Source organism: Scyliorhinus torazame, chromosome 1 (assembly GCF_047496885.1).
Source record: "Scyliorhinus torazame isolate Kashiwa2021f chromosome 1, sScyTor2.1, whole genome shotgun sequence".
In the NCBI taxonomy this organism is placed as follows: domain Eukaryota; kingdom Metazoa; phylum Chordata; class Chondrichthyes; order Carcharhiniformes; family Scyliorhinidae; genus Scyliorhinus; species Scyliorhinus torazame.
The window spans coordinates 378957974-378974778 of NC_092707.1; the positions used below are offsets into that span (position 1 = coordinate 378957974).

At 47.3% G+C, this 16805-nt stretch overlaps 2 protein-coding genes across 4 annotated transcripts in view; one reads left to right on the plus strand and one right to left on the minus strand.

The window, feature by feature from the left end:
* The window catches only part of mrpl4 (mitochondrial ribosomal protein L4), a 66909-nt gene extending 52589 nt beyond the window's left edge, over window positions 1-14320 (plus strand). Inside the window, exons 7-9 of the mRNA XM_072512112.1 lie at window positions 12260-12369; window positions 13478-13551; window positions 14111-14320. Of these exons, the coding sequence (XP_072368213.1) occupies window positions 12260-12369; window positions 13478-13551; window positions 14111-14256 (330 nt within the window). The 3' untranslated portion in view covers window positions 14257-14320. The remainder of the gene's footprint in view (window positions 1-12259; window positions 12370-13477; window positions 13552-14110) is intronic.
* hyls1 (HYLS1 centriolar and ciliogenesis associated) overlaps window positions 12612-16805 on the minus strand; it is a 40479-nt gene continuing 36285 nt past the window's right edge. For all 3 annotated transcript variants that reach the window (XM_072512091.1, XM_072512099.1, XM_072512083.1), the window contains 4 exons: window positions 16110-16173; window positions 14921-15002; window positions 14800-14832; window positions 12612-14500 (listed from right to left, as the gene is read on the minus strand). In XM_072512091.1, the coding sequence (XP_072368192.1) occupies window positions 14369-14500; window positions 14800-14832; window positions 14921-15002; window positions 16110-16173 (311 nt within the window). In that variant the 3' untranslated portion in view covers window positions 12612-14368. The remainder of the gene's footprint in view (window positions 14501-14799; window positions 14833-14920; window positions 15003-16109; window positions 16174-16805) is intronic.

Consider the following 16805-nt stretch of genomic DNA (forward strand, 5'->3'; position numbering starts at 1 on the left):
TGGACGGAGAGAAGGCCTTTGATCGGGTGGAGTGGGAATATCTGTGTGAGGCCCTGGGCGGTTTGAGGTGGGTCCAGTTATATCAGGCACCGGTGGCGAGTGTGCAGATGAACCGGGTAAGTTCAGACTATTTCCGGCTGCACCGGGGGAATGAGGCAGGGAGGTCCACTTTCCCCACTGCTGTTTGCCCTGGCTATAGAGCCGTTGGCGATGGCACTGAGGACGTCGAGAGGCTGGAACACAGGGTCTCACTATGTGCGGATAATCTGTTTCTGTACATTTCAGACCCGCTGGGGGGGAATTGGAGGGATTATGGGGATACTAGGCAGCACAGTGGGTAGCACTGTTGCTTCACAGCTCCAGAGACCCACGTTCGATTCCCGGCTTGGGTCACTCACTGTCTGTGCGGAGTCTGCACATTCTCCCCGTGTTTGCATGAGTTTCCCAGGATGCTCCAGTTTCCTCCCACAAGGCCCGAAAGACGTGCTGTTAGGTAATTTGGACATTTTGAATTCTCCCTCTGTGTACCCAAACAGGTGCTGGAATGTGGCGACTAGGGGCTTTTCACAGTAACTTCATTGCAGTGTTAATGTAAGCCTACTTGTGACAAAGATTATTAATTAGAGGAATTTGATCGGTTTTCAGGTATAAATTGAATATGGGAGAGCTGCACTGGGACTATGGCGCTGAGGACCCGGGTTTGAGTTCCGGCCCTGGGTCACTGTCCGTGTGGAGTTTGCACATTCCCCGTGTCTGCATGGCTTTCACCCCCACAATCCAAAGATGTGCAGGTTACGTGGATTGGCCACTCTAAAGTGCCCCGCAATTGGAAAAATAAATAATTGGGTGCTCTAAATTAATTAATTTTTTTAATTTAAAAAAAAAAATTGAATATGACCAAGAGCGAGGTCTTGGCGATTCAGGTGAGGGGCAGAAGAGATATGGGGAGATGCAGTTCAAGGTGATAGGGGGGAACTTTTGGTATTTGGCATCCAGGTGGCATGGGAGTGGGAGCAGCTGCACAAGCTGAATCTGGGTCGGTTGGTAGAACAGATGAGGGGGGACTTTCGAAGCTGGGATGGGCTCCCGCTGTCAGAGGTGGGGAGGGTGCAGACAATGAAGATGACGGTGCTCCCGAGGTTCCTGTTAGTCTTTCAGAGTCTCCCAATTTCTATCACCAAGGCGTTCTTTAAAAAAGTGAATTTGTTTGGGCAGGGAAACCCCGCGGGTGAAGATGTTGCTTGGAGGGGGGGGCTGGCCCTTCCGAACCTCAGAAATTATTATTGGGCGGCAAACAATTTTTTTTTATAAATGTTTTTTATTGGGTTTTTGAACAATGTATATTTGCCGTTATGTACACAGGATATGATATATGTAGAAGAGAAGGGCGCACACACAAATCACAAAGGGAAAAAAAAAGTAACAACACGAGAGAAAAACAACATCGAATTAGTAGGGTATAATGCATCCGCTCAATAGCAGCAACTCTGTACACTTGGCAAAATTATTTCCACCCAAGTAGGCATCTGTTGGTGGTGGGGTGGGGGGGGTAGTTATACATTTGGGTGCTGGAGGGACAATTACGGTGGGCGATACTCGAATGGGTCTGGTGCTGGTGTTGTCCCTTGCTTATCCCGGATGGATTTGGCAGCCGTTGTCTCGTGCTCACTTCCGCTTCAGCCGGCCGTCCTGTCTTCCGCCTGTATTCTCCCTTTTTCTCTGTTCCTGTGGATGCCAAGTTTGTTAACGTTTCCCTGCCTCCACACCTCCCTGGCTCTCCTCTATTGTTCCCTGTCTCTTCCCTCTTTCTCTCTCCCCACCCCCCCATGGTTCGCCTTTCCTTCCTCTTAGATTTAGCAGTCGTCCGTCCGTCCCGTCCCCCCCTTCCCGGTCTATCTCTCCCTCTCATGCTTTGGCTACTTTCCCCTGGTTCTTGGCTACCTGGCTATTCTTCTGCTTGTTTGTTGGCCACAAAACAGGTCCCGGAACAATTGGGTGAATGGCTCCCACGTTCTGTGGAAGCCGTCATCTGACCCTCGAATGGTGAATTTGATTTTCTCCATTTGGAGAGATTCCGAGAGGTCGGACAGCCAGTCTGCAGCTTTGGGTGGTGCTGCTGACCGCCAGCCGAACCGGATTCTAGGGAGGCAAAGGCAAGGGCGCCTGCCCTCCGCCCCAGGAATAGATCTGGCTGGTCTGAAACCCCGAAGACCACCACTTTCGGGATGGCTCCACCCTCACCCCCACCACTTTGGACATTGCCTCGAAGAAGGCTGTCCAGTACTCCACAAGTCTAGGGCAAGACCAGAACGTGTGTGTGGTTGGCCAGGCCTCCTTGGCACCGTTCACATCTATTCTCCACCTCCGGGAAGAACCTACTCTTACGGGTTCTTGTTAAGTGGGCTCTATGTACCACTTTTAGTTGCGTCAGGCTGAGCCTTGCACACATGGAGGTGGACTTGACCCTATGCAGTGCTTTGCTCCAGAGTCCCCATCCTATTTCGATTCCCAGGTCCTCCTCCCATTTCATTCTTGTTGCGTCCAGTACGGTGTCGGCCCCTTCTACCAGTCGGTCATATATGTCGCTGTAGTTTCCTTTATCTAGTATGCTTGCGTCCAGTAACTCTTCCAGTAATGTCTGTCGTGGGTATGTCCTTGTCTCCTTTCGTAGGAAGTTTTTTAGTTGCAGGTACGTTAGCTCGTTCCCCCTGGCTAGCTGGAATTTCTCTGTCAGTTCGTCCATTGTTACGATCCTGCCGTCCGTGTATAGGTCCCTGACTGTCAAGTGTCCCTCAGTCCTGTCCCCACCTTTTTAAGGTGGCGTCAGTCAGCGCTGGTATGAACCTATTGTTGCAGATGGATGCTTTGTCCCGACATTTTGGTCAGGCCAAATTGCTGCCGTAGTTGGTTCCAGGACTGTAGGGTGGCTATCACCACTGGGCTGCTGGAGTGTTTTTTGGGTGGGGATGGTAGTGCTGCCATGGCAAGGGCCCGGAGGGAGGTCCCCCTGCAGGAGGCCTCCTCAGCGCGCACCCATTTGGCTTCTGGCTCCTTGATCCATCCCCTTATTTGCTCGGCCGTCGCCGCCCTGTGGTAGAATTGGAGGTTTGGGAGGGCTAGCCTCCCCCTGGATTTTGTTTTTTGTAAGACCTTCTTGGGATCCTAGCATTCTTTCTCTTTCCCCCCAACCCACGAATGCCATGATTAGTTTGTCTAGTGCTTTGAAAAAGGCCTTGGGGATGTAGAATAGGAAGAGGTACACGTTCATTTTGATCGTCTGGACTCTCGCCGTGAGGGAGAGTGGGAGTGTGTTCCATCTTTGCAGGTCCTTTATACTTCCTCTGTCAGACTGGTGAGGTTCCATTTGTGGATCCCAAGGTCGCGGAATTTGTGTTGGGCTTGTTTAAACGGCAGTCCCGTTAGTGCTGCCCCACCTACTTGTGGGTGTACCAGGAAGATCTTGCTTTTGCTCATGTTGAGTTTGTAGCCCGAGAAGGCGCCAAACTCTTTCAGGAGCGCGATGATTCCGACCATGCTGCTTTGTGGGTCAGAAATGTAGAGGAGCAGCACATCTGCATACAGAGAGACTGTGCTCTCTGCCACCCCTTTGGATCCCCCTCCAGCTTCTTGCTGCTCTGAGCGCAATTGCTAGTGGCTCAATCGCTCGAGCGAACAGCAGCGGGGACAGTGGGCATCCTGGTCTGGTGCCCCTGTGCAGCTGGAAGCATCGGGAGTTGGTGTTTGTCCGCATGCTCGACATGGGAGCGTTATATAGAAGTTTTACCCAGGAGGTGAATCCTGTTCCAAGCCCGAACCGCTCCAGTACCACTGAGGTATTTCCATTTGACTCTGTTGAAGGCCTTTTCTGCGTCTTGGGAGGCGATCACCTCTGGTGTTCTCTCCCCGGATGGGGTCATTATCACGTTCAGCAGGCGCTTAATGTTCGAAGTAAGCTGTCTACCTTTGACGAAGCCCATCTGGTCCGCTGTGACCATCTCAGGCTTGCAGTCTTCTAGCCTTTTGGCTAGAATCTTGGCCTGTATTTTGGCAGCTGCGTTCAGCAGTGAGATGGGTCTTTATCTTTGGTATCAGCGAGACTGAGGCCTGTGCTAGCGTGGGTGGCAGTGTACCCTTAGCCAGCGAGTCTGGGAACATCTCCCGCAGGTGTGGGGCCAGTTGCAAATTCATTGGGCGGCAAACATAGCGATGGTCAGGGAGTGGGGTGGAGGCAGCCTCGTGTAGGTGCACGGGTTTAGGGGCATTTCTAACTGCACCTCTGCCATTCCCGTTGACCAGATAACTCCACAAGCCCGGTAGTAGTGGCAGCCCTGAGTGTGTGGCGGCAGCACATGTGGCTGGAGGGGGCGTCAGTGTGGCACCGATTTGTGATATGGAACCTACTTGAATGGAGGGACTCAGAGCCCCCGAAGTCGGGGGTATGGGTTAACGACATGGTGGGGTTTCACAAACTTGAGAAAATCGCTACAGAGGTTTGCTCTTCCCCTCCCCCACATCTACATCTGTCACAGTTTATCCTCTGATGTTGGGTCTTTCACACCTTTTGTTCTCTCTGGGGACTGCTCTTTGCCTTGGTTTCTGTGGCTATGACTCAAAAGAACAAAGAAAAGTACAGCACAGTAAAAGGCCCTTCGGCCCTCCAAGCCTGTGCCGACCATGCTGCCCATCTAAACTAAAATCTTCTACACTTCCGTATCCCTCTATTCCCAACCTATTCATGTATCTGTCAAGGTGCCCCTTAAAAGTCACTATCGTCCCTGCTTCCACCACCTCCTCCGGCAGCGACTTCCAGGCACCCACTACCCTTTGTGTAAAAAAACTTGCCTCGTACATCTCCTCTAAACCTTGCCCCTCGCACCTTAAAACCTATGCCCCCTAGTAATTTGACCCCTCTACCCTGGGAAAACACCTCTGACTATCCACTCTGTCTATGCCCCTCATAATTTGTCAGACCTCTATCAGGTCGCCCGTCAACCTCCATTGTTCCAGTGAGGACAGAGTTTATTCAACCTCTCCTCATAGCTAATGCTCTCCATACCAAGCAACATCCTGGTAAATCTCTTCTGCGCCCTCTCTAAAGCTTCCACATCCTTCTGGTAGTGTGCTGACCAGAATTGAACACTATACTCCAAGTATTGCCTAACTAAGGTTCTATACAGCTGCAACATGACTTACCAATTTTTATACTCAATGCCCCGGCCAATGAAGGCAAGCATGCCGTATGCCTTCTTGACTACCTTCTCCACCTGTGGTGCCCCTTTCAGCGACCTGTGGATCTGTACGCCAAGGACTCTCTGTCAATACTCTTGAGGGTTCTACCATTCACTGTATATTCCCTACCTGCATTAGACCTTCCAAAATGCATTACCTCATATTTATCCGGCTTAAACTCCATCTGCCATCTCGCCGCCCATGTCTCCAAACGATCTAAATCCTACTGTGTCCTCTGACAGTCCTCATCGCCATCCGCAATTCCAACCTTTGTGTTGTCTGCAAACTTACTAATCAGACCAGTTACATTTTCCTCCAAATCATTTATATATACTACGAACAACAAAGGCCCCAGCACTAATCCCTGCAGAACACCACTAGTCACAGCCCTCCAATCAGAAAAGCACCCTTCGACTTCCGGTTGCGGCTATGCGGAGCTAAGCCGCACGATTCGGCAGCTCCCGCTATCACGGACTTTCGGGCTTGTTAGAGGAGCCCCAACGGAATTTTTTACGAAGACAACCCGTGGGGAAGGGAAGAGAGAAGTCCCCCTTCAACTTTTATGGACCGGACCAGAAGTGAAACGGTTTGATGTGTGATGGTTGTTGTATATAGGGGGTCAATCACGCGCAGGAAATGTTACATGGGCTGGGGGAGAGAGACAAGGCCGCGACAGGCTTTGGAAAGCGCGGGGTTTTTCCCACGCGAGGGAAGAAAGGCGGGAAGGGGAACGGAGGAACGCATACTGATTGGGACACTCCCACACAGGGAGGTCAATGGGACGGCGGGGGAAGCCGGGGTCAGCTGACTTACGGGAGTGATATGGGGGGAGCAAAAAAGCTAGACAGGGGTCTACCGGGGGGAGGGGGGGGGGGGGAGGGTTGCTGCTGCACTGGCCGAAATGGAATGGGACACAGAAGAGGTGGTCGGGGCGGGGGTCCCCCGGCTGGGGGACTGGAGGGTGAGGGAGACGCGGACACGGGACAGGCCTAGAAAAGGAGATGGCTAGTCGGCGGCGGGGGGGCGGTGAGAGAGCCCCTCCAATCCGGCTGATAACGTGGAACGTGAGGGGCCTGAACGGGCTGGTGAAGAGGGCCCGAGTGTTCGCGCACTTAAAGGGACTGAAGGCAGACGTGGTCATGCTCCAAGAGACACATCTGAAGGTGGCGGACCAGGTCAGGTTAAGGAAGGGATGGGTAGGACAGGTATTCCACTTGGGACTGGACGCGAAGAATAGAGGGGTGGCAATATTGGTGGGGAAGCGGGTGTCATTTGAGGCCAAGACTATCGTAGTGGATAATGGAGGGCGATATGTGATGGTGAGCGGTAGGTTGCAAGGGACATTGGGTGGTGTTGGTAAATGTATACGCCCCGAACTGGGATGATGCTGGATTCATGAAGCGCATGTTGGGGCACATTCCGGACGTGGAGGTAGGAGGCCTGATAATGGGAGGGGACTTCAATACAGTGTTGGACCCAGCACTGGACCGCTCCAGATCAAGGACTGGAAAGAGGCCGGCAGTGGCCCAGGTGCTTAGGGGGTTTATGGATCAGATGGGGGGAGTGGACCCATGGAGGTTTGCAAGGCCGCAGGCCAGGGAATTTTCTTTTTTCTCCCATGTGCTCAAAGCCTACTCCCGGATAGATTTTTTGTTCTGGGCAGGGCGCTCATCCAGAGGGTGGAGGGGACGGAGTATTCGGCCGTAGCCGTTTCGGATCACGCCCCGCACCGGGTGGAACTGGAGCTGGGAGAGGAGAGGGATCAACGCCCGCTGTGGCGGCTGGATGTGGGAATGCTGGCAGATGAGGTGGTGTGTGGGAAGGTGAGGGGGTGCATCGAAAGGTACTTGGAGGCCAGTGACAACGGGGAGGTGCGGGTGGGGGTGGTATGGGAGGCGGTGATCAGGGGAGAGCTAATCTCCATCAGAGCTCATAGAGAGAAGACAGAGGGCATGGAAAGGGAGAGGTTAGTGGGGGAGATTTTAAGAGTGGACAGGAGATACGCAGAGGCCCCGGAGGAGAGATTACTTGGGGAAAGACGACGGCTCCAGACGGAGTTTGACCTGTTGACCACAGGGAAGGCGGAGGCACAGTGGAGGAAGGTGCAGGGGGCAACCTACGAGTATGGGGAAAAGGCTAGCCGTATGCTGGCACACCAGCTGCGTAGGACGATGGCAGCGAGGGAAATAGGGGGAGTCAAAGATGGAAGGGGAGCCACGGTTCGAAGTGCAAAAAAAAAACACGAGGTATTCAAGGCCTTCTATGAAAAGCTGTAAAGGTCCCAGCCCCCAGCGGGGGGTAGAGGGGATGAGACGATTCCTAGACCAACTGAGATTCCCGAGGGTGGAGGAGCAAGAGGTGGCTGGTTTGGGGGCACCAACTGGGTTGGAGGAGCTGAGCAAGGGTTTGGGGAGTATGCAGGCAGGGAAGGCCCCGGGACCGGACGGGTTCCCGGTGGAGTTCTACAGGAAGTACGTAGACCCGTTGGCCCCGCTACTAGTGAGGACCTTTAATGAGGGAAGAGAGGAGGACCCTGCCCCCGACCATGTCGGAAGCGACGATTTCTTTGGTCCTAAAGCAGGACAAGGACCCACTGCAATGTGGATCGTACAGGCCGATCTCGCTCCTCAATGTGGATGCTAAGTTGCTGGCAAAAGTGCTGGCCACGAGGATCGAGGACTGTGTCCCGGGGGTGATCCACGAGGACCAGACGGGATTCGTAAAGGGCAGGCAATTAAATGTGATAATGATGCCATCGGAGGAGGGAGAGGCGGAGATAGTGGCAGCTATGGACACGGAGAAGGCCTTTGACCGAGTAGAGTGGGAGTACCTCTGGGAGGTGCGTAGGTTTGGGGGAGGGTTTATCAGTTGGGTTAAGCTCCTTTACAGAGCCCCGGTGGCGAGTGTAGTGACGAACCGGCAGAGGTCGGAGTACTTTCGGCTGTACCGAGGGACGAGGCAGGGGTGCCCCCTGTTGTTTGCATTGGCGATCGAACCCGTGGCCATGTCATTGAGAGAGTCTAGTAAATGGAGGGGGTGGTCCGAGGGGGAGAAGAGCATCGGGTGTCGCTTTATGCGGATGACCTGTTGCTGTACGTGGCGGATCCAATGGAGGGGATGGTGGAGGTCATGCAGACTCTAAGGGAGTTTGGGGAGTTTTCGGGCTATAAGCTCAATGTAGGGAAGAGTGAGCTCGTTGTATTACAGGCAGGGGACCAAGAAAGAGGGATAGGGGATCTACCGCTGAGGAGGGCGGAGGGGAGCTTTCGGTATCTGGGGATCCAGATAGCCAGGAGTTGGGGGGCCCTACATAAACTGAATCTGACGAGGTTGGTGGAGCAAATGGAGGAGGACTTCAAAAGGTGGGACATGTTACCGCTCTCGCTAGCGGGTAGAGTGCAGTCGGTCAAAATGGTGGTCCTTCCGAGGTTTCTGTTTGTGTTTCAGTGCCTTCCCATCGTGATCACCAAGGCCTTTTTTAAGAGAGTAGGTTGGAGTATTATGGGGTTTGTGTGGGCGAATAGGACCCCGAGGGTAAGGAGGAGGTTCCTGGAACGCAGTAGGGACCGAGGAGGGTTGGCGCTGCCAAACCTAGGGAGCTACTACTGGGCAGCAAATGTGGCAATGATCCGCAAGTGGGTGATGGAGGGAGAGGGGGCGACATGGAAGAGGATGAAGATGGCATCCTGCAAAGGAACGAGCCTGGGGGCGTTGGTGACGGCACCGCTGCCGCTCTCGCCGACAAGGTACACCACGAGCCCGGTGGTGGCGGCAACGCTAAGGATCTGGGGCCAGTGGAGACGGCACAGGGATGCAATGGGAGCCTCGGTGTGGTCCCCGATCAGGGGTAACCACCGGTTTGTCCCAGGGAAGATGGACGGGGGGTTTCAAAGCTGGCATCGGGCGGGGATTAGAAGAATGGGGGACCTGTTCATTGACGGGACGTTTGCGAGCCTAGGGGCACTGGAGGAGAGGTTTGAGTTACCCCCGGGAAATGCCTTTAGATATATGCAGGTGAGGGAATTCCCGTTGCTCCCGGCACAAGAAATTCAAGACAGGGTGATCTCGGGTGTATGGGTCGGGGAGGGCAAGGTGTCGGCAATACACCAGGAAATGAAAGAGGGGGAAGCGCTGGTAGAGGAGCTGAAGGGTAAATGGGAGGAGGAGCTGGGGGAGGAGATTGAGGAAGGTCTGTGGGCTAATGCCCTAGGTAGGGTTAATTCATCCTCATGTGCCAGGCTCAGTCTGATACAATTTAAGGTGGTTCACAGAGCGCACTTGATGGGGGCGAGGTTGAGTAGGTTCTTTGGGGTGGAGGACAGATGTGGGAGGTGCGACAGATGTGGGAGGTGCTCAGGGAGCCCGGCAAACCATGTCCGTATGTTTTGGTCATGCCCGGCACTGGAGGTGGAGGGGTTCTGGAGAGGAGTGGCAGGAGCAATATCTCAGGTGGTGAAAGTCCAGGTCAAGCCAAGCTGGGGGCTAGCAATATTTGGAGCAGTGGACGAGCCGGGAGTGCAGAGGCGAAAGAGGCCGGCATTCTGGCCATTGCATCCGTAGTAGCCCGGCAAAGGATCTTGCTAATGTGGAAGGAGGCGAAGCCCCCCAGCATGGAGGCCTGGATAAATGACATAGCTGGAGAAGATTAAGTCTGCGCAGGGGTTCTACAGTCGGTGGCAATCGTTCCTAGACTATCTCGCGGAGCGTTAGAGGAAGGTCGGTCAGCAGCAACCTAGGGGAAGGAGAGACGTCCTGGGAGGGGGGGGGGAAATGGGGGATTGCCTGGGAGGGTGGATGAGCAAGAGATAACATGAAGGGTTGGGGAAACTGGCACGTGCGGGAGAAAGCCAGTGTGCAAAGCTATGTAACATATAATTTTACCATGTATATATCTTGCTCTGTGCGATTGCTTGTTATTTTGTTACGGGGGGGGATTATTGTTTGGAAGGGTGAAAATTTGTGTTAAAAAACTTTAATACATTTTTTTTTTAAAGAAAAGCACCCTTCCATTGCTACTCTGTCTTCTATGACCTAGCCAGTTCTGTATCCATCTTGCCAGCTCACCCCGGTCCTGTGTGACTTCACCTTTTGTACCAGTCTGCCATGAGGGACCTTGTCAAAGGCCTTACTGAAGTCCATATAGACAACATCCACTGCCCTACCTGCATCAACCGTCTTTGTGACCTCCTCGAAAACTCTTTATCAAGTTAGTGAGACACGACCTCCCCTTCACAAAACCTTGCTTCCAAATGGGAGTAGATCCTGTCTCGAAGAATTCTCTCCAGTAAGATCCCTACCACTGTCATAAGGCTCACCGGCCTGTAGTTCCCTGGATTATCCTTGCTACCCTTCTTAAACAAAGGAACAACATTGGCTATTCTCCAGTCCTCCGGGACATCCCCTGAAGACAGTGAGGATCCAAAGATTTCTGTCAAGGCCTCAGCAATTTCCTCTCTAGCCTCCTTCAGTATTCTGGGGTAGATCCCATCAGGCCCTGTGGACTTATCTACCTTAATATTTTTCAAGACGCCCAACACCTTGTCTTTTTGGATCTCAAATGTGACCCAGGCTATCTACACACCCTTCTCCAGACTCAACATCCAACAATTCCTTCTCTTTGGTAAATGCTGATGCAAAGTATTCATTTAGTACCTCACCCATTTCTTCTGGCTCCACGTAGATTCCCTCGCCTGTCCTTCAGTGGACCAACCCTTTCCCTGGCTACCCTCTTGCTTTTTATGAACGTGTAAAAAGCCTTGGGATTTTCCTTAACCCTATTTCATAGAATCATAGAATTTACAGTGCAGAAGGAGGCCATTCAGCCCATCGAGTCTGCACCGGCTCTTGGAAAGAGCACCCTACCGAGGCCCACACCACCCTATCCCCATAACCCAGTAACCCCACTCAACCAACCCTAAGGCCAATTTTGGACACTAAGGGCAATTTAGCATGGCCAATCCACCTAACCTGCACGTCTTTGGACTGTGGGAGGAAACCCACGCACACACGGGGAGAACGTGCAGACTCCGCACAGACAGTGACCCAAGCCGGGAATCGAACCTGGGACCCTGGAGCTGTGAAGCAATTATGCTAACCACTATGCTACCGTGCTGCCCTAAGTCATTTGCCAATGACTTTTCGTGAACCCTTTTAGCCCTCCTGACTCCTTGCTTAAGTCCCTTCCTACTTTCCTTATATTCCACAGAGAAGAGAGAATATATCAAAAATTGTGTTTGAATGCTCATTTGTAATGAGATTATTGTTGTTTAAAACATTGAGCTGTATCACAGGAGCAGCATCAAAATAAAAATTGTCAGTGCCATATGAGATATTAGGCCAGATGATGTAATGCTTGTTGAGAGTATGTTTGAGGAGACAGGCAGAATGGAGGGAATTCTAGAGCTTGGTATAGATTTATTTAGTGAAACATTATGGGTACAAACTTCCTGATGTAGTCCCTTTGTGTCTGGGCACATACCTATATATATATATATATATATATATATTGAACATCAATTGATACAATTAACAAGATCATTTATCCAGCCACTTGAGTCTTCGCCTGTCTTTCTTCATAGTCCACAAAGGATAATGGGCATCTCTATCCATTCGATTTGAGAGCCATTTTGCAAGAGTGGGGCAAAGCAAGGAGACAGACCTCCATAAACTACCAGTCAGCTGAAATTGTTGGCATGATGCTGCATCACACTGCAGCCATCTAGACAACTGAACTAACCCCTTCTCTCTCCTCTTTGCCCCCCTCCCCCAATCTGTCTAGTGTGTAAATATAGCTCCAGTTGATTCTATGCCATTGTTCATAGTAGAGGTTGTTCTCCGCGTCTTCCAAACCATGCCAGACATTTGAATTCAAAAAACTAATAATAAAAACTAAAGCAATATTTCCCAGTCTAATTGTTAGCAAAGCTATATCATGGAATATCAACATTTGATAGTGTTTTAATTATTTTGCTCACTAATATTTTTTATACCACTTGTGTTGTACTTACTATAATATTGCTTGTATATTTAGGATTACCTTCACATTATTGATTCCCTCGAGATGCCCAGCCCAGATCTTCAATATCTTCTTGACTTGGCACAGTATCGACATTGGGGAGATTCTGTCCTTATTGTAGATGTGTAAGTATTTGTGAATCTCCTATAAGGATAGGGTTTATAACTTTTCACTGAAAATTAGTTCAGGTTTTTAAAATCTGTTATAAAAGATCATTTAGATGCAATTTTGCCATTACTGGCTTTTATAAATGCACCATATCGGAATTGAATTCTTTCACTGTGCAGTTGTAATGGCCATTTGATCCAAGTTTTAGCTGGTTAATATATCATCACACAGGAAAATTCAAAACAACCTACCAAATAGGTTAGTTTGAAGAAAGTTGAAATGTATTTTATTTGAATCACACTATTCCAAATATACAGGGTAGCAGAGTGCTGCAGGTAGATACTGGACAGTAAGGTAATCAGTTACAGTTCTACCATGGTAAGTGGAGTGATTGTAAGAACCAACAGCTTCACTAATCTTCAGGAACTAGTACTGCTTACCTGTACAAACCCTCAGTGACTTGGCAAGTTCACTCATAAAATGGAGGTGAGTTTCCAGCGTAGCTATTGATTTTATCACAAAGAACTAAGTAGCAATGGACAATAAATGCAGTCCTGCAGTTTAGTGCCTCCATTTATAGAATAAATAATCTTTTCTGTAAGGTGTAGCTATCTGATGTAGTATGAAATTCCTTCAGTAGGAATGTTTGACTTTATGGGTGTTCCTCAAACATTATCTGCCATACAAACTACAACTGCACAAAGCATCCATTAAAAGAAACTAGCCATCTGAGGGGTTGTATTAAGTTGGGATGTTAATGTTAATTTATTATTTATGTGCAGGGGAGGGGAAGGGGGTTGTTTTTCTGGACTGTGTGTTGTACTTAACCCTGTTGGGTTCCTTTTTCATTTTATGAAAACCTTTAATAAAAATTATTTTTAAAAATTAAAAAAAAGAAACCAGCCAAATGATAAACCAGAAAGTCAAAAATTAGTTCAAAGTAAATCTTTTTAGGGGATTCTGCAAATGTGTAATTTAGCTGGGTAACATTGAAAAGAAGAATGCTTGTATTTGGTGCTCTTTGAAATAGTCACCTATTCCTGCACTGTCAACCAATGTCCACAAATCGCTGTATTCAATGTATATGTATTGTGAAATTGATTTACTTATTGTTCATTTCTTTAGTAATGAAGATATGCCAGAAAATATTTTAGCAGCAACACAATATTCTAAAACTGTAACAGTAATGCCTGTTATAGGTAAGATTTTGTTTCTTTTGCATTTCTCATTGCTTGGTCCAAAATTAAATTAAGAATTTCAAATTCATTCGTCCCAAATCCATGGTGACATAACGTGCAACATACTTTCATTCACCCAGTGGCTCAGTAGGCAAATGCATCCCATAGTGCAACAGTATGCTTTTCAAAACAGGAATTCCTAAATGACTCGCTACAATAGTGAATTTATTTTATGTTTCAGTAAACCGAACAATTTAAACATGAATAGTATACATGATTTTGGATTTCTTTCCATTCATCTATTTTTATTTACTTCCCCGTTTCATTTTACACTAGTTTTCAATGAAATCCTGACAGTATGGTTATATTTAATGACCCATGTAATATGATAAAAGCCTGAGCAAATAAACTATAATACATGGTAATCTTACTAAAGGATTACGATTACAGCATTCAAAACTTGGTAAGCGACATCACTACTCTGGAAAAGCGGGGTCATTTCCTATTTTCAAATTGCACTTTATGCTGACATGGAAAGCTGTCTCCAAATTAGTCTGGATTTTTGTTTATTGTCTTTCAGGGCTGAATGTTCACAGCATGCTGAAACACGAAACCTTGGTTCTAACATTGGATGCAGTTCGTTTTCTAGAGAAGAAGCTGCTATGGCATGATACCAGATTCTCCCCCCTCTATCCATTCAAGCTACCTTACAAAGACTTTCCTTAAGAATTATGCGAAAAACATATTCAGAAAAGATTACTTTTATGATTCAATAAAATCTTTGACTTCATTGTGCAATTTATGTTTAGTCAATTACAAAAAGAGGTCATTTAAGTTACTAAAAAGGACAGAAAAACTTCTGTGGAATGGTTCCACTCGCTAGTTCATGTCTAATTTGCCACCGTAATGCAGACCTTTTCTTCTCTGTTGGTACAATGTAGTCATTTGGAACATAAATGTGTTGAGGTTTCTACAGTGGGGTGAATTCAAAGAAGATGTTAATAGAACTAAATTCACAACATTTACAACTCAATAGTTATAGATGAAATGCACATCAAGTGTGTCAACTTATTCCAATAATCAGTGAAGATGCTTTAAATGTAAATTGCAAATGCAAGGTATTATAAAATACTAAATCAGCAAGATATATTTATATTGTATATATGCCATTATTTTAACTTTAAATGTGACCACCATAATTCACGAGAATTGGGCTTACATTCGTTGGGAAAAGACACAGTGAAAGTGAAAAGAAAATAGACTACTCACAAGAGGTAGTTGGTTCTTATAAAACATTTGTTCCTGGGAAGAACAAGTTATACATGAAATGATTATTTAAGAGTGCTGACATCATGAAATTGTGTTCTGGTAAAGGATTAAAGATACATACCCTTATTCCCCATCGCAATTCTTTCCTATCTTTTTCTCCAGGAGCTTTGAATGTTTCCCAGTTTCGTTTATATTCAAAATACCTTAAAAAGACAATTGCATATACATAGTGAAATCTCTGCTCAAACAGTCACCTAAAGTGTAGAGATTATCACCAGGCTGAAATTAAAGTCATCCTATTGGTAAGGGAATTCCAGTAAGATTTTTGTCCTCACTCCAAGGTGATGCATTCCAGGAGTAATATTGAGTGGCTTTCACAAGCACAAATTTGACCATTATAAAGCAACTCAATACTTTTACTTTTTGCTACACACGTGTCCCCTAAAAAGGGCAAACATTTGAGAATTTGATCATCAAAAAATTAATTTTCAACTGACCATAAAACTTATGCGGATACAAGATTAATGTCAAAAATATTTTTGTAAAGTTTTGTCATGACCCCTATTGAATAAGCTTGATGTTCAGAATAAGAAATAAAATTGCACTACTGAAAATGTGGCAGCATGTCAGCATCTGACAGCACTGATCAAAATAAATGGAGTATTGTCAAAGGGAGCTATGAGTTGAATAATCGAACAAGTGTTTAAAAACATGTACCTGCAACAATGAAAGAACACAAAAATCCTAAAAGTGAAGACAAATGAACAGAAATGACATTTTTTATTAAAAACAGCAGAACACAGAACTGGTCAAAGACTCTGTAGGCCAAGTTATTTTCTCTCCCGAACTATGCTTGGATATATCGTTAAAGATCAACTATTAGGCCAGAAGACTGTGCATCAAAAAGTTACAGTTCCTGAACTTAGAGTTGAGTGGTATAACATGGATTAGAGAGAAAGCGGTTTGTGAGAATTGAAAGTCAAATCAAGATTACAGAGGTAAACAAAATAGACGTGGCAAAGTAGGCATTTGCTTCGCTGAACATTGAATACAGCACATTTCTCTCACACAAAATATCTGGAGTCCAGGCAATGGGGTGAGATGAAATATTGAACAAAAATGTCCCAAAGAGAATGGCCTAGAAGGTAGGGTGGGAACTAAGGTGACAAAAGGAAAGGATATTTGCACTTCCTAGAAGCGAATCTAAAAATTGCAGAGAATAGTGAAATGGAAGATCAAGACATAAACAACATGAATTAAAAGTTTAGAACAGTGTAATCCTGGAAGTGACTAAAAAATTCAGCACTTACTTTGCTACAGGATCACTTTTCTTTATGTTTCTTGTGTGAGGGTGATCCATTAGTGGTCTAATAACTGCAACAATATGGATTAAAATTATAAATTCTGTAACGTTTCAATAAGAAAAAAAATATTTTTACACATTGTCTCATTACATACTGACAACTTTGCAAAGCACTTTACAATCATTTAATACTTTTGAATTGGAGTGTCTCATACGGAGGCAAGGAAGTTGCGCAGAATCAGGTCCCATAAACAATGATTAGCTCAGCTGGTTTTTGATCGTGTCCATCCTTTGAACTTTATTACAAAGTATAAAAGTTGGGAAGTCTTATTCCAACTGTACCAGGCATTGGTGAGACCGCACCTGGAATACTGCATACACTTTTGGTCTCCAAGGAAGGATATACTTCTAGTGGAGGCAATTTATAGAAGGCTCACCAAGTTGATTCCCGGGATGAAGGGGTTGTCTTATGAGGAAAGATTGAGCCTTTAGAGACGTGGTCTTATTGAAACATAAGATTCTGAAAGGCCTGACAGGGTAGATGCAGAGGATGATTCCCCTCATGAGGGAAATCTGGAACTAGGGGCATATCTCAAAATAAGGTGTCTCCCAATTAACACGGAAATGAAGGGCCATTAGTCTTTGAAATTCTCTTTGCCCGAGAGCTATGAAGGCTGGATTATTGAATATATTCAAGGCTGAG